The sequence below is a fragment of the Hibiscus syriacus genome, unplaced genomic scaffold (assembly GCF_006381635.1).
Source record: "Hibiscus syriacus cultivar Baekdansim isolate YM2019G1 unplaced genomic scaffold, ASM638163v2 tig00110610_pilon, whole genome shotgun sequence".
NCBI lineage: Eukaryota > Viridiplantae > Streptophyta > Magnoliopsida > Malvales > Malvaceae > Hibiscus > Hibiscus syriacus.
The window spans coordinates 658,675-684,763 of record NW_024062800.1 but is presented as its reverse complement, the minus strand read 5'-3'; the positions used below and the strand labels follow the sequence as shown (position 1 = coordinate 684,763).

Here is a 26,089-nt window from a genome sequence, read left to right as displayed (position 1 = left end):
TATCGAAAATTTGGGTCATAGTTTTAAAACTCCCAGAAAGTATTGATACTAGGCAGAACAAAATGTTTAAAAGTATCAATACTTATATAAATTATCAAAACTTTTGCAAGAGTATCGATACTTTCATTCTGTTTTGGGCAGAAATGTCAGTTTTTTAGGGATTTAGACACAAGGTACCCTAACACTTTATTATATAATCAAATAAGACTACAAGTGGAATAATATTAATGTTAATTGAAACTTAGAAATCAAGTAATTAGGGACAATAAGACTAACCTTGTTTGATGCTCAAGAAACGATTCAGTTACCAGAGTTCCTTTAGAAAATCTAGTGGAGTCGAAAGTATAAATGGAGTCCAGATGTATCCTTAGGTAAGGTGCAAGGCCCTTAAACCGAATAACTAAGGCCGAGGCCTAACATTCGCAAGGGGTGGGTTAGTCAAGGGTATGGTGTCCGATGCATAATTCTGAGGGCTATATCTCAATAGATTAAAGGGGGTGTGTGAGCTCCGAGATGCAGTAATCCCTCGGTCGCACCATGATGTCTACAATAACATAGAGAGTGAGTATCACAAGGATATTCACTAAGCAAAGCAGGTCAGTAGACTTGATATCTAGCCTTTCAGTGATATACATTTAGTATGTTTTAGCTATTAGTGTGTCGTTGAGCTAGTTAGCTCAGCCTTCAGATTGTTTCCGTGGGAAGGTTAGTAGATCCAACAAGTTATGAGCAGTAGATAGACCAAAACCTAGTTCTGACCAGTGCAAATTCAGAGTACATCTCAGCATTTTTGAAAGGGCATGTATATTTGTAAACATTATTGTCCAGCTGAGTCGTAGATTTAGTCATGTTGGTCTGTAATATTTTTGTAAAGAGTAAATATTTTAATTTGGAGCTCCTCAGTGTAAAGATTTTATTTATTCTTCAGTTTATTTTACAGTTGTTTTATATTTAAAGATAGTAAGAAAAAGTTGGTCAGCCACTTCGGTGGTTCCGTGTAACACCTTAAATTGGTCGACCTTCTGTCGTACTGGTCTAGGGTGTTACATTAACAAATAATCATATTAACGTGGCATCAAAAGTAAATTAAGGTGGTATCTATAGTCTTCAAGAAGCCGCTTTATAGCCTATATATATATTTGTATTTAGAGCTTAGAAATGTATGAATGTACCAATGAGAAGTAAAAACTGAGAGATTGAGTGAGAAGCTTAGCAAAGCTTTTATTAATTGTGTTTGTAAATTAGCTGCAGCTAGTGTCATATTTGTGTGGTGTTTGTATTTTTGTGTTTTCTTATTAATAATATAGAGTAAGTTATAAAATTTATCGAGTGCCCATCAACGCTTCCAACAATTAAGTACACTTGGTCCCTTAAGTTATCACTATGTTCGTTTTAAGTCTCTCGGCTGTTAACTTCTGTCAATTCATTAACATAAGTATGAGTTAACAATTAAAAAAAACACGTGTTTCTTCTTCTTCTTCTTCTTCTTTTGTTGTTGTATAAATACCTAGTTTCAAATTCCCAATATCACATCCGCTGCCTACATTTCTTTGGCTTTCTTTTTGTTTTCTCTCTCTCAACTCTATGTTTTGTGTACCCTCAAGCTTTCTGCAACAAAAATGGGGCTCTCTATTATATTACAAACTTTTGCATTGTCTCCGAAAGGAGAAAACGCTAGCCAGCTACCTTTCTTCTTCTTCTTCTTTGAATCAACAATTCAAGAATCACCTGCAATATTCCACTTTTCTACTAACTCTTTCAAAATTTCTTAGACAATTAAAATTAAGGTTAAAATGTACTGTGATAGTTGTGAAGAAGAGTCAGAAATGCTGCCACCAAAAATGAAAGGTCCAATTAGTCCAAACCCCACTTTTTCATAACATCATTAAGATCTCCATACTTATTTCCCATTACTTTTATCTTGTTAACAGGTATAAAAACTGTTAAGTAATTCGGGAAAAAAAACCGGGTGACGGTGACCGGGAACGTGGATCCGAACAGGGTGTTGGAGAGGGTGAAGAGCACGGGGAAGAGGGCAGAGTTCTGGCCGTATATACCACAACATGTGACATTATATCCGTATGCAACGCGGGTGTATGACAAAAGGGCACCGGCGTGATATGTTCGGAACATGGCGCAAGCTTACCCGACACCTTCTTCCAACGCCCCTGAAGAGAAATTCTCCACATTCTTTAGCGATGATCACGTTCATGCGTGTTCCATCATGCGGGGTGAAATAATGAAAGTTAGATTAAAATTGTGGATTTTTGACGACCCTGTGCTGTTTGTATTTTGTAACAGTTCCGATTCATTGGGAAATATATTAAAACTAACAATCCCAGAGTTACATAATGATTGCTTCATCTTAACCGTACTTGGTAGAAACTTGGCTAGCAAAGAATATATATTAAATAATGATATACACTCATTTTAATATAGTAAAGACATTGTGCTTTTAACGACATTATAAGGTTTGTGTGAATTTTTTAATTTAATAATTGATTTTTATCTATAAAAATAGAAAAGGCCAAAACTACATTAGGTTCAATTTGATTCAACCATGGAAAAATTAGTTAATAGGCAAGCAAAGGGAGGATAAATTATTTTATGGACCATTTTACCATGTCATCAATGGTCCTAATCAATTAAAAAGATATACATCAAATTTTTTATGTTATTTACATACATGGATTTTATTTCATTATTAATGCATATCAAAATCAAACCTAAATCTAAGCATTGCTTCTGGCTCTTTATTAATATATATATATATATATATATATATATATATATATATATATATATATATATATATATATAAAAGTTTTATCTCTCTTGATCTAATTTTTTCTTCTTTCAAAGTTTATCTATCTTTGTTCATTCAAGTTCTTTTTCATGGCTTTCTAAATCGAAGCACTTAAAGTTTTTTGCAAAGTTTTCTTCTTTATATTTATAAAGAAACTAATTTGGAAAATAAAATTCATGTGTGTTAATGACATGGAAACAAAGATTAATATGTATATTTTCAATTGGTTGAAACCATTGATGAAATGTTCATGAAATGAGCAGCCTGAGTGCTAGGCTTGGCTTTTGACTTTGTAAAATTATTATTTCAAATTGGAGTAGGTGTCTCTATAAATAAATAAAAAATTAATTGGTAGTTTTTAAGGCAAAACTCACTATATATTGCTGTGAAAAAAAAAACAATTCACGTGATAATGTTGTCCAATAAATAATTGTTCAAATGGTGTGAAATATACAGTTCATGGATTGGTCACCATGCAAGCCAAACGAGATCATAGGTCGCCATACACTCGGTGCGACCTTGTAGGTCGCCATGCAAGCGGCTCGAACTCCTCCGTGATTCTGCTGAAATCACAACAAAGGTGGCTCTGCCTCCCTCACCCCTGTCTCCGACAAAAGTGTTCTATACGAGCTGTGGCGAGAGGATGAAGCTTTTCTACGAGCTGTGGTGAGAGGATGAAGCTTTGCATGCGCCATGCACGTCGGAAGAGGTCGCCTGCATGCAGTGGGGAGCAGGCGAGCATGCAGCGGGGAGCAGGGCGCAGGACAAGGTCGCCCAGCGTGCATGGCGACCTACGGCCAACACTGTGCAATTCGCCCTATTTGAGCAATTAATCTTGGGAGTACGTTATATCGTTAAATAAAAAATTCGAGAACATTATCTCGAAAGTTTTGCCGGTTTTGGAATAATCCAATTTTGGTATTTAAATTTTTTAGTAGAATTGGGTACTTAACTTTTTTGGTGCAATTGGGTATATAATATTTTTTAATTACACATATTCACTTTTAATTGGTTAACACTTATAATTGGAAGGGTGATTTTTTTTTTAAATAAACGTGAAGGACAAGATGCGGAGAAACCATAGTGGAGAAGAAGCTGTGGAAAAGGGAGTCGTAGATGCGGCGGAGTTTGAAAAGAAAGTTAATCGCGGAGAAGAAGAGGAACATAAGGGCGAAGTGCATCCTGATGTTTTAAAACAGAAAGTGTTTGTACACTTTGCAAATCATTTCAACTGCAAGTCAAGAAGGTGGGATGCAGATTTTGATCTCAACTTCAACAAACTATCTGCTGATGAAGCGTCATTGTCAGAAAAAACTTTTACGATGGAATAAGTGAAAGTTTCCAAGTGGAATTGTGACGACTCAAAAGCACCAGGCCCTGACGGTTTTAACTCTGCTTTTTTCAAAAAATGCTGGGATATAAAATGGATAGCTTGGATGATGGGGTGCGTATCTTCAGCAAGAATCTCTGTTATGTTAAATAGGTCTTCAACGAGGGAATTCGTCATGAAGAGAGGGTTGAGGCAGGGAGACCCACTCTCCCCGTTCATGTTTATCCTAGTGACGGAAGCTCTTCATGCACTAATTGTCAAAGTAGTAGGATAAGGGAAGTTTGAAGGCATTCAGATTACTCCTGGTTTATCTATTTCTCATCTATAGTTCCCGGACAACACGATTCATTTTCTTAGACCGGAAGCACAAGGTATTACAAATGTTAAGGGATTACTTCGTAGTTTCGAGGTGTGCTCTGGGTTGAGTATAAAATTCAAGAAATCCGGTATGATTGGAGTAAATTTGGAAGATTCACTGCTTAATCAGCTAGCTCAGATTTGTGGTTGCCAAAAAACACATTACCCATTAAATATTTGGGGTTTCCTTTGGGAGATGATCCTAGAAAAGTGGGCACTTGGGAACCGGCGATTGAAAATTTTAATAAGAGGTTGTAAGAGCAGAACGTTATCATTTGCAGGCAGAGTCAACTCTGTTCTTTCTGCATTGTCATTGTATTTTATGTCTATTTTTAAGGTGCCGAAATCAGTCATCCTCAAGGTCGACAAAATTCGAAGGAATTTTATCTGGGGTCATAGAATGGCTCAAAAAAGTTGGCAAGAGTTAACCGAGGCCGTATATGCAGACCCAAGAAGCTTAGAGGAGTGGGAGTGGCGAATGTCTTTGTTAAGACCCAAGCATTGCTCGCCAAATGGGGTTGGAGATACGCCTTGGAAAAGGAAGCTCTTTGGAGGAAAATTATAAGTGCGAAAGTTGGATACTACATTACATTTAAATATCAAAAGTTACAAAGAAAAGGTTACGATTTTTTTATTAATTTAAGTTATAATTCATTTATTGAAGTGTATTCAAATATTTTATTGTTGTATGGATCAAATTGAATATGAACTCCAACTCGGGAAAATGATTTATCGTTAACAATTTGAAATGATTTTAGATTAAGATTATCAATACTCTTCCTGGTTTTCTCATAAGAACGATGTATGGAAATTACATAAATCTGTTTATGTTCTTAACCTTGAGGTCGTGTGATCGAGTACCACGGAGGGCATTTCATAATTCGGAGGTCTTCTACGGAAGCTGCTCTCAACCTGGTGTTGGGGGCAGCCTACTATCTTACCTCCCCCTTATCCCATTACATATGGGAACAAGGGACAGCCATTTTTTTTGTTTATGTTCTTAAATAAGCAGTCAAAGCCTCAAAGGAGACTAATAAGTTTTTATTTGGATAGAAAGGGTTGTCTTGTTGATTTTTGATAGCGAGAGTGTGGAATATGCTTTTCGTCTTTGGTCGAATGGTGTGGATTTATCATATATCTTAGATATTATTGCATCAACTATGGTAACGCGCGCTCTTTTTCCTTCATTAGGTTTAGGGAAGATTTTAATGATGTTCTGGTCATAGTTTTCGCTTTTCATAAGAATGAATAAAGTATAACTTTCCCTTTAAAAAAGAATTTAATAAAATGTGACCAATTTTAGTGTTTATTGCAAATTTGGGTCCAGATTGCAAACTTAAGTTTTTTTTTTAAATACAACAAACTTAGGTATATTTGTTTTACATGTTGTAAATGAGACAAGACAAGTTGTAAGTTACTAAGTTTGATTTGATAAGGCTTGGTCAATATTTGAATCAAGTTCTTAACGTGTCGAAGTGAAAAACTTAAAATCTGATTTGAAAAGTTCGCAAGCAACTTGAAAAAAATATATTAAAATTTTAAGTTATTAAATTAAAGTATTAATAATATTAACATTAATATGTTTTTTAAATACAATATAAGTTTTTCATGTACTTGAGATTCAAGCTTGAGTTTAAAACGAGCTCAAATTCAAACTTCAATCAAGCTAAGTTTGATAAAATTTCAAGTTAAAGTTTTTTAGGTTCAAGTCGAGCTTTAATTTTCATATTTCAAGTTTAAATCAAGCTTAAAAATATTAAGCTCATAAGTTTTCAAGTCGAGTCGAGCTCAACTTTAAACTTTTTTAATCGAGTTGAGCAACAATACTTAAAATCTATTTGGCTCATTTGCAGCCTAGTTATAGATGCACCCATGCATACGATAGGTTTCGATTAGTTAGGGAATGAATATCCTTTCCGAAGTTCTCAGAGGTTGTAATGTATACCAACCATCAAATTATGTTGCAGAAAACTTGCACTAAAGAACTTAAAATCGGAAGTATTTTATCCTGAAGTTTCATTCTATAAAAAAACAGCAATTATCAATTCACATAACAAAAATGAAAAAAAAACTAAACTAAACAACCGGAAGTACTTTAGTATATCCCCCTATGGGGTAAGAATTAATGAGAAAAAACTGGGAAAAAAAATTAACATGCGAATGATTCCTGGGGAAGAAAAAGGGCTGCCTATGGAATCTTCAGCGCCTGCTTCAGTTGTGCAAGGGCTGCAGGATGCATCCTCCCAATGGCATAATAAAATGACCTCTTGTGTACTTCAGCACAGATTCCAAGATTGTATCTCACAGCGTTTTCCACTGACATCTGGTTAATAGGGTCTGCGGCTTTGATCTGAATCATGCCACAATCAAACCATCATACAACGATAAACATAAGATAATTGTTTGTTTCACATATTGCTTGACAAATGATTTAACCAAAGAATGTCGACCTGTCTTCTTCTTAGCTCCTTACTGGAAAGGGAACCCTCGCCGTGGGACCTGCTGGAGCTCATGCCATCACCACTGCAGTTTTATTAGCAAACATTAGTATAGAATATATAGTTCATGAATCTCTGACGTAATCTCCACCGTTCCAAAATTCATAATACAATGACTCAAGAGCACATAACCTTGATTCTTCCATCGTTAAGTCATCAGTCCCTCCCAAAATCATACTACTGCAGACACTGCATGAAGAAAAGGCGATTGTTATTGAACATACTAAACATCATTCAACACTTCTCTCAAAGACGTGCTTCGAAATCAAGATGCTGCTCATACCTTAATATCCGATCAAGTTTATATAGAACTTGAGGCAGCTGTAGAGTCATAATCACGGAAAGTGCTAGGCCAAATATTTTCTTTGAGGATGAATAAACATTGTCCACCTAAATAAAAATTTAACATGCTAAAGATAAAAGAAAATTTATCTTGAAGAAGCCTACCAATAAATGTCAGGTTTTTTTTTGGCATCTCAGAGAACCAAGAGAAAATGGTACTTTGACAGTTTCAAATCGTCTCGTCCACTAGGGTATACATTTGACTAACCTGTTCAAGCCATGTGTCAGCCAGACTAAGAAGAATGTTATATTCAACAGATACACCAGCCTGCTGCAGTTGTGATGAAAGGGAAGGTTGTGATGTTAAGAGTGCAAGATAGTTGCGATTCATCACCAAAATCCTTGCTAGGATAGCAGCTGAAGATGCTTTAATAGCTGTGTCTAAAGGATTGCCATCGTCACTTACACTCAAGCAAATAACAAGAAGTTTCTGCCAACATTTATATAGGCATAGCTGGAATTAGATATCATGAAAAGGCATTCATCATGGAGAATATAACCGAGAACATAAATGATCAATCAACTCCGCTGGTAAAGAACCATGCTTACTTGTAAAGTAGTGTTGATTAATGGCAGTACTTCCGCGGGGTAACACTGCAAAAATACAATATATATATATATATATATATATATATATATATATATATATTAACAGAATGTCTCAGATTCAATGCATTTTTAACGATTCTATTTATCTATGATTATCAATAGACAGTTCTGTCATCCTCATATACCTGTATCAAAATGTCAATGACAGGAAGAGCTGAAAGTAGCGTCCTGTCATTGTCATCTCCAACAAAGAGATCAAGAAGTTCAGCCACACTGGAAGCATGCAAGTTGAAAAATTCCCTTCCACCCAAAAGAATGTAACCTTCTGTAATTTTGACAGCAACCTGCAAGCACATTCTGATCATTTTAAGACTAAATGAAAAAGGGAGAGAGGCCTTCTAAGACTGGAGAAACCTAAACCACCGAATGTAATAGGTAGACAATCAAAGACCATATTGTTTTTAAAGGAGCTATTCGAATCCTACTTTCCAGATGAAATAATTCAAGAAATCTAACCTCCAAATGGTCGAAATTACTTTCCACGATTTTCACCAGACCTGGGAATAACGCTAAGAGTTGAGACACCATTGCAGGCGCATGATAAACTGTAGTTTCCCACAACTGCAGATATGAGGTCATTCAGCACAAGATGATTACGGATAAAGGCAGCCAGATAAATATAAAAACCTTACCAGCATGCCGTCATCCAGAAGATCGAGTTTATCTGGATCATTTATATCAATCACTTTCTGAAGAATGGGGAGGAGCATGCCGTAGGAACAAGGTGAATGATATCCCAATGCATTAACAAAGTTTCGCAATGTGATAAGAAGCTGTATCTGTAAAAGGCTTTCACCAGAAGATTCCTCCCATACCTTTCCAGATAAAGAGGTTAAAGAAATTTAAATGAATATATATATATATATAAAAAAACTGATAATTAGGAAAATCATTGTTGTATTCAACTAGTAATTAGGAAAACCTCTTGTGAAGAGTTAATACTTTCTTGATAGCAAAATTTGCATCAAGTTTCACTACAATTTTCAATATTGGTAATTATCTGATATGGTAACATGGTCCCTGTCAAACCCTTGTGACATAAACAGTCAGCAACAATTGAATTTTCAAAATAGAGGGTAAAAGCAATAACAATACCATCTGGAAAAACTGCATCATGTTGTTTGCATATGGGATGACCTCATTGAAATAACCAAGAAGAAGGGAAATCAAATTAAAAACCTGGACCTGAATTAATATGGAAAAAAAGCAGAGCATATTTATTGTATGTCACGAGAAAAACACATGCAGAAATACGAAAATAAAGAAAGACTTGGGTTGAGGACAAGTTGGTAGAGTAGAAACATTTGTGCAAGTAGTCCAACAAATTTTACCTTCGAATCAAACTCTTGAACTTCATCCACCAACTTAAAACATGAAGCCCAACACACAGAAAACAGATCAGAAAAACCGCTCTCTGAAAAATTTGCATCTTCCACATGTAAACATAATGATCGGCAGGCAGCCAGCTAAAACAACAATACAAAACATATTAAGTATAAAAAGTACAATAAACTTCTAGATTATTATGGAAAAGAAAAGTAGAGGACATGGTGCGGAAGGAAAATCAAACTTGAAACTTATCAGGCATATACCCTCACAGCTAGGTCTCTGTCTTCTAACAGATGCACCAATGCACAGTATATAACTCTTTTAATATGATTCTGAATCTGTGAAAACATCAGAAAAAAAATCCATTTAGTCAATAATTTTCGAGTAACGACAGCATCAAGGCACATTAAATAACTCTTTCTGAGTCATTCTTAATCTGCAAATATCAAAAAAGAACCATTTATGACAAATTTCCTGTAGCAACCAAAGTACTTTATTTATCGACATTCTTATCAGAAATTAAAGAGGAACAAAAAATACTGCATAGTATTAAATTGACGTTATGGATTACATACACCTGGAGCATCATTCTTCCACTATGCCAAATGCAAGACAGGTTCCGGTAATTGTTACATTTCCATGTAAAAAAATAGTCCAATACACAACAGATTTGAGTCCATTTCTAGTGGAATTTATTCAACTATACCATTGATTTATGTACTTTATATTCTAGTGTTGCAGATAATGTAACCAGATCAAGTTCCAAAGGGTTTAAGTCATTTTAGATTTATGGCTTGCTAGTTTAGTTTCCTTGAATGACTGGTTTCTTCCATGAGGGAAGCAAATTCAAGTCTCAATTAGAAATCTACCAAGTATGATTTGAAAACAGGTACCAACTACTGTTAGACAGTAAAAAAATTTCAATGTTGATTGAACAAGCTTCTACTTGCAAACTATTGATCACCGTGATGTTATAATGGATACTTCAGAGCACTGTAGTAACATGCATACAAACGCACACACATACAGTTCACAAGAAAGAAGTCTCAAAGACTACAAGGGTAAAGTGTATAGAAGGGTTTCAATTTACCTCTGTACCCACCTCTGCCCCAGGAACCCATTCCAATAGTAGTGCAACTCTCCGGCGGATGATACACGTATTTGTATGACCATTAGAAAGTTCAAGGAATAAAGCACCATTAAACCTGCATTCCATGATTATTTATGGAAAATAAGGAAAGAAAGAAAGAAAGAAAGATGACTTCATCATACCACCTATTAAGATGATGCTGATTTATTTATTCATAATGAAGTTAGTGCAATACTTTAATGACTTGTCTGAACTAAGGGACATATTAAGAGGCAACTAAATAATGTTCCCAGTTTGCTTGGATTGTTATCTTGGTTTATCATGCAAAATAAGGTACAGAAAGCCTCCTCGATGCCCCATCACCAAAGGAAAAAAAATTAAAATATCACACCAAACCACCTAGGGTAGAAAGAGAACAAATGCAGAAACAATATTAAGTGAACAAACAAAAAATATAGCAAACCGGAGATTGGATATACCAATCATGGAAGCTTAGGTAATTTGAGAGCTCATAATATACATGTGCAGCAGCACCATAGGCAGCCTCTTTAAGAAGTAACCCTGGAGAAAATTCAGTCACAGAAGTAGGGCAGCCGTTCATCACCTCATGAAGAATGGACACCACAACAGGAGCTAGCAGCTAAATGCAAAAAGTTAATTCATAGAAGCATTACATGTAATTATATGAAATAGATGACAACCAAAATAAACAGAAAGGACATTATCATGATAATACCACATACTTGACTGTGGCTTTCAAACAATACAATATATAAAGACTCTGCACAAGTCCTTAGCTTCTCTGTCCCCTGAACAAGATCCTGCTCATGATAAAAAACCTCGGGGTTCTCAGACCATTCCTCCAAGTCATTTTTAGTTAGAACAAGATACCTGGCAATACATGAATTAAGACTGATTTAAAGAAATTGTTCAAAATAGGAAAAATCAAGAGATGCAGATTTCGAGGAAAGGAAGATCCTGGGTGACAGACCACAAACTGCTAAAATGAAGCAGAAATGGAAGAATACTTACCTCCTTATCAATACTGTGCAAAAAAGTACTATCTGTTCTTTGGGCAAGAAGGAGGTCAAAACACCAGCAACATGATTGTCATCAATAGCCCATCCAGTTAGACGTGGTTTATATTGTTTACATTCCAATACACTTTTTATCATTATCATACACTTAATCAGGAATTGCTCAAAGGACAGTATGTGAAGCTCAGGATCTGTAATCTTGTTTAAACAGAAATTGAGGACAGGTTGAATGACAGATTTATCGCCAAAAGAATAAGGATGCCGCTGTTGAATTGCATCTAGAATCTTCATCAATTTAGGACATGCCCTCTTTATGAAGTCCCAGAATTTAGGATGACTATTTTGAAAAGATTCATCTGTAAGATAAGGTAAACATACAGATAAATTAATCATCCAAAATCCTCTATAGCAAGTACTTTGAGATGGAGAAGACTTCTGAATAGGTCCTGTATATCACAGCTCAAGGTGCTTTAAAGCATAGTTAATGCTTATAAGAAAGAAGGAGAAGACTTCTGAATAATTTGTATGCTAATTGTAATTAATGACTAATGATTGCTCATTTTTTTATTAATGAAATTACAAATTAACTCTCTTTTATTAACATTCTTATAGACTATTTTTCCAGGAGGGAACCAGGCAAACATCTAGCACAAAGGAATCTATTTTTTTAAAAAATGGGACCAAAAATTGGAATCAAGAGCAAGCTATCTTACAATATGGAAGTAACGATTGAGCAGCACCCAAAAGTACAGGACAAACGTCCTTAACCGGTCTTACTTCCTGCAAAAAGAAGCACTTCAATCATATATTATAATTCCAAACTGCCAAAAAAGTACAAACAAGAAAACAGAATGAAGCGGCAATTAACGTTAAATTCTTCAAAATGTTAAAAATTGAAGGAGAAAGAAGTATAAGTACCTGAACACAGTCTGCATCACTTTGAAACCCTGAAATCACTAAATGGCATATTACCTTTAGACAAAACAGCCATCTCTCACAAATTAAATAAAGATCATCATGATTCTGCTCCACAGTACTCGAATTACAGCTCTCAGTGATTGTAGAAAAACCATGTAATATTGTTCGTACATCACTCTGCCAAAGATTCCAGCAATACTCAAATAAATAGCATGATATCTGCCAAAAAAAAGTTCAGTAAGACGGGGTTTTCCAAGCTATATAACAGAACTGTAATTATCAAAATAGGAATTTATTCCTAAAACAAGTTAATTAGGTCTTTTAAAAGACGAGAGCGCCAACAGAAAAGTACTCATAAGCATGAATGCAAAAGACTAACCACTAATTACATTGAACATCACACACATGGATACACTGAGGGGTGCTGGGATGTGCGGTCACAATAAAATTCTTATATTTTAAGTTTTTTTTATTTTTTATTAATTATCTAATTTTGCACCCTAAAATTTTATAATGTCACACCTCTAAAAATTTTAATATAATTTCTTAAGTTCGCACCCCTTACATGAACACACATTTATTAGGCATTAGCACGAAAGTGAATTTCAAACCAGAGTTGTCCATGCTAAAGAAACATGTCACGGTAGCGTCCACTTCAATTTAGATAAGAGGGGCTAAATAAATGGGAGGACCAACACACAAATTCCATTAAGGATGAACTAATAAAAACTTAAATAAAAAAACGTAGATGTTTCAGTAACTACATACCTCTGCAAAATTCATTTGATCTGCAGTAAGATGTTTTTTGGATAACTCCTTCAAAGTTCTAAAGAGGATCATAAATATTCTGTGGGAGGTAAGAACATCGGCTGACTGAAGCTGCGTTGCTAGAAAAGAAAACAGATCTGGCCTAAAATAAACATACCATCAAATCCGTAACTACAATCAGCCAGAAGAGGAAGTGCAAGTATTCCAGTAAGGATTAAAAAGAATCTAGCTCAATAAAACGAGGAAATTTAATTAATGTTAACAAGTTAAAGCGTCAAGATATTCACCATTCCCTCGGATAATCAAAGTGAGCAATTTTAGAGATGATCAATGCTAGCATTTCAGCTATCTGTGTCAGAAAAAATGCAAATGATCGTGGAAAGTTATTAGTGCACCTAAGCTTAAAATTCTCTAGCAATAAAAAGTACTGAGCAATACCTTATAATTGTCTTCTTTCAAGTGCGAAAACAACTTTTTCCTTAAATGCAGTTTCTCATTGTTGCTTATCCCCCTAAGCACAAAATTTCATGTCAATAAAGAACACATTGCATATTTATTTCAAGAAAAAATTTGTGGGTTTTGACTTTTGAGAGGAACTTATCGCAAAACTTTTTCATCAAGTTAGTAAAGACTTGAAAACTACTCACAGCTAGTTAACTCAGCTGGTTACTAGCCGTAACAGCTCACTAACTGAACTAATAGTACAATAACAATTATGTTAACCCTAATAATAAATGAAGAGATTATAGTTAAACAAACTTTATCAGCCTGTAGAGCGCTATTTGTTAATAAAAAAGTCAAATTCAGTCTCCGAAAAAATTGAAAATCCAATTCTTATAATTGAATTAAATGCATGAAAAATGGTCTACAACTTACGGTGAATCTCGTCTCTGCCTCCAAAATCGATCAATTCTGTTTTTCAAATATACACAGGCCATTAATCGTACCTCTACACGAGAGGCTGAACTTTTCATTGTAATCACTTCCTGAAATAGAAAAAAAAATAGAAGAAACAGCTGCAACTTTAACGCGTACATTGTACAAACAAATTGTAAAACCAAAAAAAAAATGGACAAGACGACGAAGACGAAGAAGCAAAATAAATACCATGAGACAAGAGTAAAACCCGGGCATACGCTCGATTCGAAAGAGAGCCGCCTCGGCCGGTTTCCGAACAGACTCGTCTCGGTCCATTGCCTTGGCTAGCCACGAGTATATGTAAGCCAAAGGAGAAGGCCTGAGCACACTTGCCATCTCCAACAATATCCCCCTCTTATCTTTAGCAGTTTAAGTACGAGAACAAGCAAGGTCCGAGCTAGCTAGTCGGATCAGTGAACCGCCTGGCGAGCGACGGTTCACACAATTACATAGATTCTGAGTAGTTTGACGGTGGAATAAAGGGGATTTTGACGTTGGTCTTCGTTTGGCGTTTTGGCAGTTAAACGATATTACTTCGCTCAGCCCTACTTATACTCTCAAAGCACGATTATTCTGTAGCGTGCTGCTGCTGTATTGTTCATCTATGGTTCGTCACATAACATAATATAGCTTTATCGTATTAAACTCTTACTGTATTACAATTAAAATAGATGTCTAATATTAAAATCATAGATACTGGAGGGAGATACCTTTGGCAGTTCAAATTTAAAAACTAAATTATTAATTTTAAATAAAAATTCAAGTTAATATATATCATAATATTATCTTATCATTAACAACGATATTTTCTCTCTCGCTTATCCAATCTTTACACACATGAAGCATGAATTATCTTATCATTAAGAACGATATTTTCTCTCTCGATTATCCAATCTTGACACATACACACAGGAATCATGAATTATCTTATCATTATTTCTCTCTAGCTTATCTAATCTTTACACACATGAAGCATGAAGCTTGTTTATAATGTTTATCTACTTGAATTGATATTCATTAATAATATAATAATTACTTTTCCTCTATCGTTGAAAATTTAATAATAATATCTTTTTAAAAAAGTTAATAATAATAAGAGATTTCAGAAAGATAATTCGTCAAATACTTCTTCATGTAAAGATTTACTCAGGTAGGAAACGTAATTTAAATATTAATTTAATAATTTAAAAATATTTATTTGCTATATATCCTGAAATCAAAGACCTAAAAAATTCAAAAAAAAATTTTGAAATAAAACTAAACTATTGTGATCATTACAATTTCAAACTAAGATAAACTTCTATACAAATGTTGGAATATAAATGTAAAAAATCCAGTTGATTACTAAGTGGCGTTTAAAAGTATGTTGATAGGCTAAAAGCTATATTGTAAGATATATAAATTAAAGAGGACTAAATTATAAAAAAAAAAAATTAAAATCTCAATTTAAATATTTAGAACTCATTTAGTTAAAAAGGATAAGATCTTTTACGAGGGGTTTTACCAAAAAAAAACACTATAAAGGGTTGAGATGCATTTAACGGTTAGTTCTGCGGTGCGGTGCCTAAAAAACGGTTAATATACGGCGTGACCGGTTAAATAAGTGACCGGTTAAAATTTAGACCGGTTATGTTATATTATTTATCCGGAAATATTATAAAGTACAATAACATACTAGGTAGCGCTTATATAATGTAATAGGTAGCGCTTATATTTACCTATTTTATAAGTAAACCGGTATATTTATACCGATAGTATTGCAAATTTACCTATTACATTATATTATATTGAAAGTGTCCATACTTTTTATAAAAAGGATCGATACTTCTTTTAAAGTTATGTAATTTATGTTTCAATTTTTTTTAATAGTGTTTCATGTTTTCCACCTACAATATTAATTTAATAATTTCATTTGCACAAAAAATTATTTGATTGTTTTGATATTTTATAAAATATTATTTAGAATTTTTAATTTAATAATAATATATATCGTAACGTAAAAAATAAATCATTAGAAGCCTATAATTACTAAATTAATATCTTAAAACTCACTCAAAAGATAACATTAAATTAATGTTTTCCACAGTGAAAAAAGTATGGACACTTTTATAAAAAGGATAGACACTTTACAATATAACCACTACCTATTACATTATATAAACGATACATATTACATTATATAAGCGCTACCTATTACATCATATTTTTACCTATTATATTGAAAGTGTCCATACTTTTTATAAAAATGATCGATACTTCTTTTAAAGTTATGTAATTTATGTTTCAATTTTTTTTAATAGTGTTTCATGTTTTCCACCTACAATATTAATTTAATAATTTCATTTGCACAAAAAATTATTTGATTGTTTTGATATTTTATAAAATATTATTTAGAATTTTTAATTTAATAATATATATCGTAACGTAAAAAATAAATCATTAGACGCCTATAATTACTAAATTAATATCTTAAAACTCACTCAAAAGATAACCTTAAATTAATGTTTTCCACAGTGAAAAAAGTATGGACACTTTTATAAAAATGATAAACACTTTACAATATAACCACTACATATTACATTATATAAACGATACCTATTACATTATATAAGCACTACCTATTACATCATATTTTTACCTATTATATTGAAAGTGTCCATACTTTTTATAAAAAGGATCGATACTTCTTTTAAAGTTATGTAATTTATGTTTCAATTTTTTTTAATAGTGTTTCATGTTTTCCACCTACAATATTAATTTAATAATTTCATTTGCACAAAAAATTATTTGATTATTTGATATTTTATAAAATATTATTTAGAATTTTTAATTTAATAATAATATATATCGTAACGTAAAAAATAAATCATTAGACGCCTATAATTACTAAATTAATATTTTAAAACTCACTCAAAATATAACCTTAAATTAATGTTTTCCACAGTGAAAAAAGTATGGACACTTTTATAAAAATGATAGACACTTTACAATATAACCACTACCTATTACATTATATAAACGATACTTATTACATTATATAAGCGCTACCTATTACATCATATTTTTACCTATTATATTGAAAGTGTCCATACTTTTTATAAAAAGGATCGATACTTCTTTTAAAGTTATGTAATTTATGTTTCAATTTTTTTTAATAGTGTTTCATGTTTTCCACCTACAATATTAATTTAATAATTTCATTTGCACAAAAAATTATTTGATTTTTTGATATTTTATAAAATATTATTTAGAATTTTTAATTTAACAACATTAACCAAAGATAATAATAAATATGTAATATATATGTTTATTGTTTTTAATTTAATAATAATATATACAACATCAAACACATTCCAAGCTATAAATTACAAGCTAAGGACACTTGAAGAAGCAAGAGAACAACTATCCAAGCAATCAAAAACGAGAAAATCCCAACATGATAACAACTGAACATATCATATCAATGTTCAAACTCAAGTTGTAGATTTTGATTTCCTTTTGCTTGGCATCATATGAGCTTTGGATTTTGATGAGCATCGGAAGTATTTCGGACTTATGATTTGGGTGGTACTCAGAAGCATTTCGGACTTATGATTTTAGTTGCTATTTGTTTACCACCCAGATCATACGCCCGAAACGTTTCTGACGCTTTAAAGTTGACCAAAAAATACAATGGTCGGGATTTCTCTCGCGTTTAAACGTTGGAAAAAAACAATGGAAATTAGGAATAATCAATAATAACATGCATATTGGCTTGGGCTAATATTTATAGTGGAGCCGAAATATATATTGAAATTCAAACTCAAACTCAAATTGAAATTTAAATTCAAACTCCAATTACATATGAAATGAATTTGAAATGCAGTGTTAAATTGAACATGAAAATTGCATAATTGATTCATACTGTTCAAGTAACATGCTTTATGAACCATCAAGCTAAAAGACAATATTGATTGAGTTCAAAGCTGAGTTGTGAGTTGATGGAGTTGTCACACTTGTCACATGGTTGGAATAAAGTAATTTGATTTAATAATTTTATTTGCACAAAAAATTATTTGATTGTTTTGATATTTTATAAAATATTATTTAGAATTTTTAATTTAATAATAATATATATCGTAACGTAAAAAATAAATCATTAGACGCCTATAATTACTAAATTAATATTTAAAACTCACTCAAAAGATAACCTTAAATTAATGTTTTCCACAGTGAAAAAAGTATGGACACTTTTATAAAAAGGATAGATACTTTACAATATAACCACTACCTATTACATTATATAAACGATACCTATTACATTATATAAGCGCTACCTATTACATCATATGTTTACCTATTATATTGAAAGTGTCCATACTTTTTATAAAAATGATCGATACTTTTTTTAAAAGTTATGTAATTTATGTTTCAATTTTTTTAACAGTGTTTCATGTTTTCCACCTACAATATTAATTTAATAATTTCATTTACACAAAAAATTATTTGATTGTTTTGATATTTTATAAAATAATATTTATAATTTAAATTTAACAACATTAACCAAAGATAATAATAAATATGTAATATATATGTTTATTGTTTTTAATTTAATAATAATATATACCGTAACGTAAAAAATAAATCATTAGACGCCTATAATTACTAAATTAATATCTTAAAACTCACTCAAAAGATGTATATACCTAAATATGTAGTTAACAAACATACCTAAATATGTAGTTATTGTACATACCTAAATTTAATGATAATATACTTGTAGTTATTGTACATACCTAAATATGTACTGCGAATTTAATGTTGTACCCACCCTTTAACTACCACTACCAATGCCACATCCTATTGAAAGCAGCACGACTGAAACATGTTCAAAATGAACCTTTGCTTACATCTCCATCAACTCCTGGAACACTGAACTTGCACAACAAAATTTTTGCCATGGATAATACTGATGTAGACAATGTTAAGCCAACCGAGGAATGCCATGAAGTACATAATGTTGATGAATCTGACAGATTGGTTGGTCAGCTCTTCTGTTCACGTGATCAAGCTTGGCACTTTTACAAGGGATCCGCACGGGAACATGGGTTTAGTGCACGTAAGGGAACAACACGGCTTAACGTGGAAGGGAATGTGAAGACACAAGAATTTTGTTGTTCCAAAGAAGGGTTTCGAGCATCAAAAGTCAATACTGTTGATCGTCAACGTGCTCATACGCCAGTCACAAGAACATGATGTAAGGCTAGAGTCGTAGTTACAGCAACAAATACAAACGATCAGTGGGTTATAAGTAAGTCTGATCAGAAACATAATCATGCATTGTGCACATCTGCTATGACACCATTTATACGTTCTAATAGAGCTGTAAGTAAGGCTGATATCGATGAGGCAACAACATTGAAAGAGGTCGGTGTTGGCACGTCACAAGTAATGAACTATTTAACGCAGCAGGCAGGGGGCTATCATAATGTTGGATTTACACATAAAGACCTCTACAATGCACTTCAAAGAGGTAAAGTAAAGGAAATCGTCGATGGGGATGTGAATGCGCTTATTGCCTACTTTGATTATAAGAAACATGATGATCCCGGGTTTTTTATGACATACTCGGTAAACGAATCGGGGGCATTGTATAATCTTATTTGGTCGGATTCTACATCGAGATCGGATTACACATGCTTCAGTGATGTAATTGCGTTCGACACAACATACAAAGATAATTTGTATGGTCGACCAATTATGCCTATTGTTGGTGTCAATCATCACCATAACACAATTGTGTTTGCCACTGCCATAATCGCTGACGAGATGTCTCAATCTTTCGAGTGGGTGCTACAGAATTTTTTAGAAGCCATGATGAATAAATCACCTATTTCTGTTGTAACCGATGGGGATAGGGCAATGCAGAGGGCTATCAAATCTGTTATCCCTTATGCTAAGCACAGATTATATTCTTGGCATCTTTCTCGCAATGCACAAGCTAACATTGGTGACCCAAAGTTTACAGCAACATTCTCAAAATGCATGGCTTCCTGGTGGACAACCAAGGAATTTGATATTCAATGACGTTCGATTGTTTCAGAATTCAACGTCCAAAAGCATCCATGGGTGATTGAGAAGGGAAATACACGACACTTATGGGCACAAGCATATCTAACCGGTCATTTCTTTGCCAATATTCGCTCAACACAAAGGTGCGAGTCTATGAATGCTTCACTAGCTATTGCACTAAAACACAAGAAGACATATTTAGATGTTGTTCGTGCAATTGAAGATGGAATTAGTAGAATGCGTATGAACGAGTTGAAAGCGGATTACTTAAGTTCCCATACGAAGCCCTTCCAAATCACAAAACTGGTCGACCTTGAAAGCCATGCCGCTGCGATTTTTATCCGCGAATCTTTTCGTGTGTTCCAAGATGAACTTATACGGGAGACATTGTACCAGATTGAGGCAGAGATTAAGTCCTTATCAGATGAATGTCAACATTATATTTTGTCAAAGTACGCAGAAAAAAATAGGAAATTTGAAATTAGTTTTGATTCTCGTACGAAAACTCTAATTTGCTCCTGCAAAAAATTCGAGACCGTTGGACTTCCGTGTCGCCATCAACTTCACATTTTGAAGCAATTGGACTACACATATTTGCCCGGGACTTTGATTCAAAGTAGGTGGACTAATGATGCGAAGGCTTCTGCACCCAGCTATGTTGATTTGAATGTGTCTCCAGAAGTGATGCAAATGGCAAGGTTCGCTGCTCTACGTTCAACGTCAAGTAGGTTATGCTACATTGCATCAAAGACAGACGAGTCTTTCAAAACCGCAAGAGATGAGATGAAAAAACTAATAGAAGAATTAGAAAACTCGTTTGGTTTGAATCATTCAGTCAATCAGAGCATTGTAGTAAACAATGTTCGTGACCCTCAACGAAAACAACGCAAGCGAAAAGAAGTGCCGAAGAACAAGGTCGAGAAGAAAATTAGGCGATGTGGGTACTGCAACGGTGAGGGGCATAACAAACTAACATGTCCTCAAGTCAAGCTCAGTTTGAGTACAAGCACACAGCCTACATCAACTGATTTTTTCGAAGACGGAATGGAATGACAACGATCTCCATATAATATATCGTAAGTATCAACATGACTCCTATTGTATGTACATATAAATATTTTGAATGAAGGAAGAAAAACCGCGTTACTTAAAATTACCGACACTTTTTTAAATGGTATCGACACATTTTTCTTCCAATCTGGACATAAAGTATCGACACAATATTATAAAGTGTCGATATAGGTTGTAGACCTATTTGCTCGTAAAATCGGTATATTTATACCAGTTATATTACAAAATTATCTATTACATTATAAATCTGGGTTCCGATGTGTAAATGTCGACACTTTTTTAAATCGTATCGACACATTTTTCTTCCAATATGGACATAAAGTACCGACACAATATTAAAAAGTGTCGATATAGGTTGTAGACCTATTCGCGCATAAAACCGGTATATTTATACCGGTTATATTACAAAATTATCTATTACATTATAATTATGGGTTCCGATGTGTAAATGTCGACACTTTTTAACAATGTATCGACACATTTTTCTTCCAATCTGGACATAAAGTACCGACACAAGATTAAAAAGTGTCGATATAGGTTGTAGACCTATTCGCGCATAAAACCGGTATATTTATACCGATAGCATTGCAAATTTACCTATTTTATTATAATATGTTGAAAGTGTCCATACTTTTATAAAAAGGATCGATACTTTTTTTAAAGATATGTAATTTATGTTTCAATATTTTAAGTATGTTTTATGTTTTCCACCTACAATATTATAATAATTTCATTTGCACAAAAAATTAGTTGATTGTTTTGATATTTTATAAAATAATATTAAGAATTTTTAATTTAATAATAATATATATCGTAACCTAAAAAATAAATCATTAGACGCCTATAATTACTAAATTAATATCTTAAAACTCACTCAAAAGATAACCTTAAATTAATGTTTTCCACAGTGAAAAAAGTATAAACACCTTTATAAAAAGGATAGATACTTTACAATATATTAAAAAAGTATAGACACTCAAATGTATATGTACACATAGAAGCAAATATGGAATAATTAATGAAAATATACACAATATAATCACACCAAAATATAAATACACAAGAATGTTCAAATAATATACCGACAAACAAAATTAATCCGATGAAAAAGGGTTATTTCTAACGAAGTCCGGAACATTAGAGGCCTTCAACAAATTTTCCAAATACTCTCGTATGTTTCCGCCTTTTTCTGAGGACATACATAAATAATTTCAATTATCAAACTAATGAGGTGCAATTTTACTAACAATAAACTAAATTCGCATAAGCATGAATAAATTTGTGTCATACCTAGAGCATTGTCGTTCGAATGGGAAGTAGCGTCAAAGGTATGTGGACATATGTAATTGTATTTCTATATAAACACATAAGTTGTTAAAATAATCAATGTCTGAACACCTGTTCAACTGGAAAAACATATTGCATAAATGCAACTTACCGGATTATAAATCATTTTTTCCGCTGAATCATCGACCAAAAGTGTATTTAGCTCGTTAAAATCTGGACACGCGTTCCAAACATCATTGAGATCTTTACAGTAGGTAACAGAATCGTATGTTTTGTATTTTTTTTTGATCCTGTTCACAAACAGTCGAACATAAATATGTAGGAATCATAGACAACGAAAAGTCAGCAAACTGTAATGACATTCATCTTACCCACACGAATAGAAAAATTACATATTACATTATACTTTTGGGTTCGATGATTTTGGGATCGACACTTTTTATATATGGATCGACACTTTATGGTTGCACCCTGTTTTCCATTCATTCTGGAACAAAAATATCGACACAAACTAAATTAGTGTCGACACATTATTTAGACATATTCTCTCATAAAACCGGTAAACTTGTACCGGTTAGATTGAAAAATTACATATTACATTATACTTTTAGGTTCGATGTTTTTGGGATCGACACTTTTTATATATGGATCGACACTTTATGGTTGCACCCTGTTTTCCATTCATTCTGGAACAAAAATATCGACACAAACTAAATTAGTGTCGACACATTATTTAGACATATTCTCTCATAAAACCGGTAAACTCGTACCGGTTAGATTGAAAAATTACATATTACATTATACTTTTGGGTTCGATGTTTTTGGGATCGACACTTTTTATATATGGATCGACACTTTATGGTTGCACCATATTTTCCATTCATTCTGGAACAAAATATCGACACAAACTAAATTAGTGTCGACACATTATTTAGACATATTCTCTCATAAAACCGGTAAACTTGTACCGGTTAGATTGAAAAATTACATATTACATTATACTTTTGGTTTTCGATGTTTTTGGTATTGACACTTTTTATATATGGATCGACACTTTATGGTTGCACCCTGTTGGCCATATTGTAAATTTGCCTTTTACTTCAAAGTATCAACATGACCCTTAATGTGTATAAGAAACATGTACAACAACATACTGCTAACTTTTCTCATCTCATTCATAATTATATTCACATACAAAAATATAAATCGTATACAAAATTATAAATCTTATACAAAATTAACCCTACATTTACATCATTGCATCCTTTTGTTATTCTTATGTAATATGGCAGCTTTTGTTATCTCCTGTCTTCGTTCATTTTGATTGTGGCTTACGAGATCGTTTAATATTCGCGATCGATCCCAGTCTCCAACAACCTATATTCAAATTGTCAGAACGTTAAGTATTGTCAACTACAGCATTCAATCTACGACTTTTAACAATTTTACCACAAACGAATTTTTCTATCCACTTACAAAATCACCAGTTGCCCCTGTAGAACCGATCGATTCCATCCACATCATCACATACATGCCGCAATCATGTCTGTTACAAAATTTGAAAACCACACATGTCAATTATGATGAATACTGCATAAATTAAGCTTTCTATTTGTGATAACATCTCATACCCATTCAATTGCTTATTCTTCTTATGCTCCACAAATTTGAAATTTTTCAAGGGATACTTTCCTAGAGATCCACAGGATTCAACCCAAATGCGTTTCTTATTATAAGAATCTAATATTTTAATCTGCATTAAAATAGAAGAAGTTATGCACCAAAAAAATTATGCATTTTAATTTACATAATGTCCTTTCATACATACATACATACATACATACATACATACCAATCTCTTAGCATCCTTCACTCTCTGTTTAGCTGCTTCAGTTGTAAACATACTATCATATATTGTTACAACACGATCTACCATATCCAACACCAACAGATACCAATGTGAATTATGGTAGTTTATTGTGATCATGATCTGCAAAAAATTTCACACCCAATTTGACAAAATTCAACATTCTATATCCGAAAACATCATTTGCAATTGGTATGGTGTCTTACCTTCTCACAGTCGGTGAATTTCACATAGTTATCCAATATGAGACCCCAGAAGGTAGAAATACTCTCAACACTTTCTTTGTTGTTGGCATCCAACGCCTGTTGCTGTAATTACGCAACAAACATTATTAATTTACCGTCTATAACACTACTTTTCAATATTTATTAATTTAACTCACCGCTAAGAGGTATGGAAGGTAGCCAATCCTCCGGAGTGACTTTTGAGAATCGTAGCATATGGTCCAAGCGAGCAAATCGATAACTTAACAAAATTAATTACACAATCAGAACATATTCAATAAGTTTTAACATTTTCTACTTTCTACTTACCACACCGTCAACCCATTCCGTAGGCTTCAACGTTGAACGTCGTATACAGTAGCGAATTGATTTCCCATTGAGATTACAGAATATCTGTATGAATCATTAGGATTAATATGTTGTCATGAAATATTTAAATATCACTCACAAAACAATATATTTCACTTACTCCGATTCTAACTCGCTATTCCATAAATAATCACAAATTGCAGCTTCGATGTCATCAATTCCGCTTGGAATATCTGCTTTTTTGAACCTACAATTTTGCATACAAATTTTTGTCACAACAACATAATAAAAATCAAATTAAGTTTTCTTTTATTCAACTTACCTTCTGCTTCTTCTTCTGGGGTGCAGGACATTCCGAATCCAAATCTGCTGCTATAACACTCTCCGGTGTATAAATGACATTGACTTCCTTCCTCCTTACTTCTTCCATCTCTTCTTCTTCCTCCTCCCTCTTTTCTTCTTCATATTTTTTTCAGTTCATCGTATTTTTTTTCTACATAGCTCTTCATCTCGTTTATTTCACCCTTCAATTGATCTCTTTCATCCAAGTATTTATCAACCACCCCCTTCACCCCCCGTAAGTTCACTCCTCAATTCCACAACCTCCTTCACCACTCCCTCAAATTTTTCACCCGTCACCATCTTAATATCACCCCTTAACACCCCAACTTCTTTCACCACTTCACCCCTCAACACCTCTACTTCTTTCACCACTCCATCTATTTTTCCTTCCACTACCCCCTTATGCCTCTCAAGTGTATCTTCGACTCTCTCAAGTTTCTCTTCGACTCTTGATTGTCTTTGCATGATTTCAAATTGGATTTTTTTGATATCAGCCAATTCAGACATCAAAATGTCGAAGTTACTACGTTTTCCCTCACCGTCGTCCCACTCACCGTCATCCCCCAATACAACCATCCCTCCTTTCTTCTCCTCTGCCTCCTCTACATCCTTGCCAATAACCATCAAAATTAAATTACAATATTAAGACATTGATTATATTCTTAATATTATTTAATTACATTTATTACCCTTTCTTGCTTCTTCGCTCTATCCAACTTCAACTTCACCATCACTCTAACCACCTCTTCCTTCCCCCATGCACGGATGCGTGCCACTCCGGTTCTTTCATAAGCCGGCACTGCCTCATAGCCCGACCAAAAATCGAACAGTGCAACCTGCATTTATAATAAAATTTATATTTTTATAAAAACACAAAAAAGTTCTTTAACTCATTTACCTCTAAGATTGCTATGCACCCTTTGAGGTATCTCTGGC

General features: G+C 33.3%; 1 protein-coding gene across 1 annotated transcript; it reads right to left on the bottom strand.

The window, feature by feature from the left end:
- Positions 1-6,582: 6,582 nt before the first annotated feature.
- Positions 6,583-14,510, bottom strand: LOC120135490 (importin-11-like). Its single transcript, XM_039151766.1, has 23 exons — positions 14,192-14,510; positions 13,961-14,070; positions 13,523-13,595; positions 13,372-13,433; positions 13,085-13,226; positions 12,317-12,535; positions 12,112-12,178; positions 11,394-11,754; positions 11,105-11,252; positions 10,841-11,001; positions 10,362-10,476; positions 9,535-9,609; positions 9,274-9,408; positions 9,038-9,127; positions 8,575-8,757; positions 8,399-8,503; positions 8,068-8,226; positions 7,883-7,927; positions 7,542-7,763; positions 7,275-7,381; positions 7,124-7,180; positions 6,944-7,016; positions 6,583-6,843 (listed from the first exon to the last, which is right to left on the bottom strand). Exons 1-23 carry the CDS (start codon positions 14,336-14,338, stop codon positions 6,682-6,684), a joined length of 3,018 nt encoding a protein of 1,005 aa, XP_039007697.1. The 5' UTR covers positions 14,339-14,510; the 3' UTR covers positions 6,583-6,681.
- Between the last annotated feature and the right edge of the window lie 11,579 nt (positions 14,511-26,089).

Bases quoted from the DNA above. Each gene is read 5' to 3' on its own strand.
- LOC120135490 (XM_039151766.1), bottom strand. From the start codon at position 14,338: ATGGCAAGTGTGCTCAGGCCTTCTCCTTTGGCTTACATATACTCGTGG. The intron at 13,434-13,522 runs GTATTGCTCAGT...TTTCTGACACAG, and splicing joins TGAAAGAAGACAATTATAAG to ATAGCTGAAATGCTAGCATT. The intron at 10,477-10,840 runs GTATATCCAATC...CATGGAATGCAG, and splicing joins TACCTAAGCTTCCATGATTG to GTTTAATGGTGCTTTATTCC.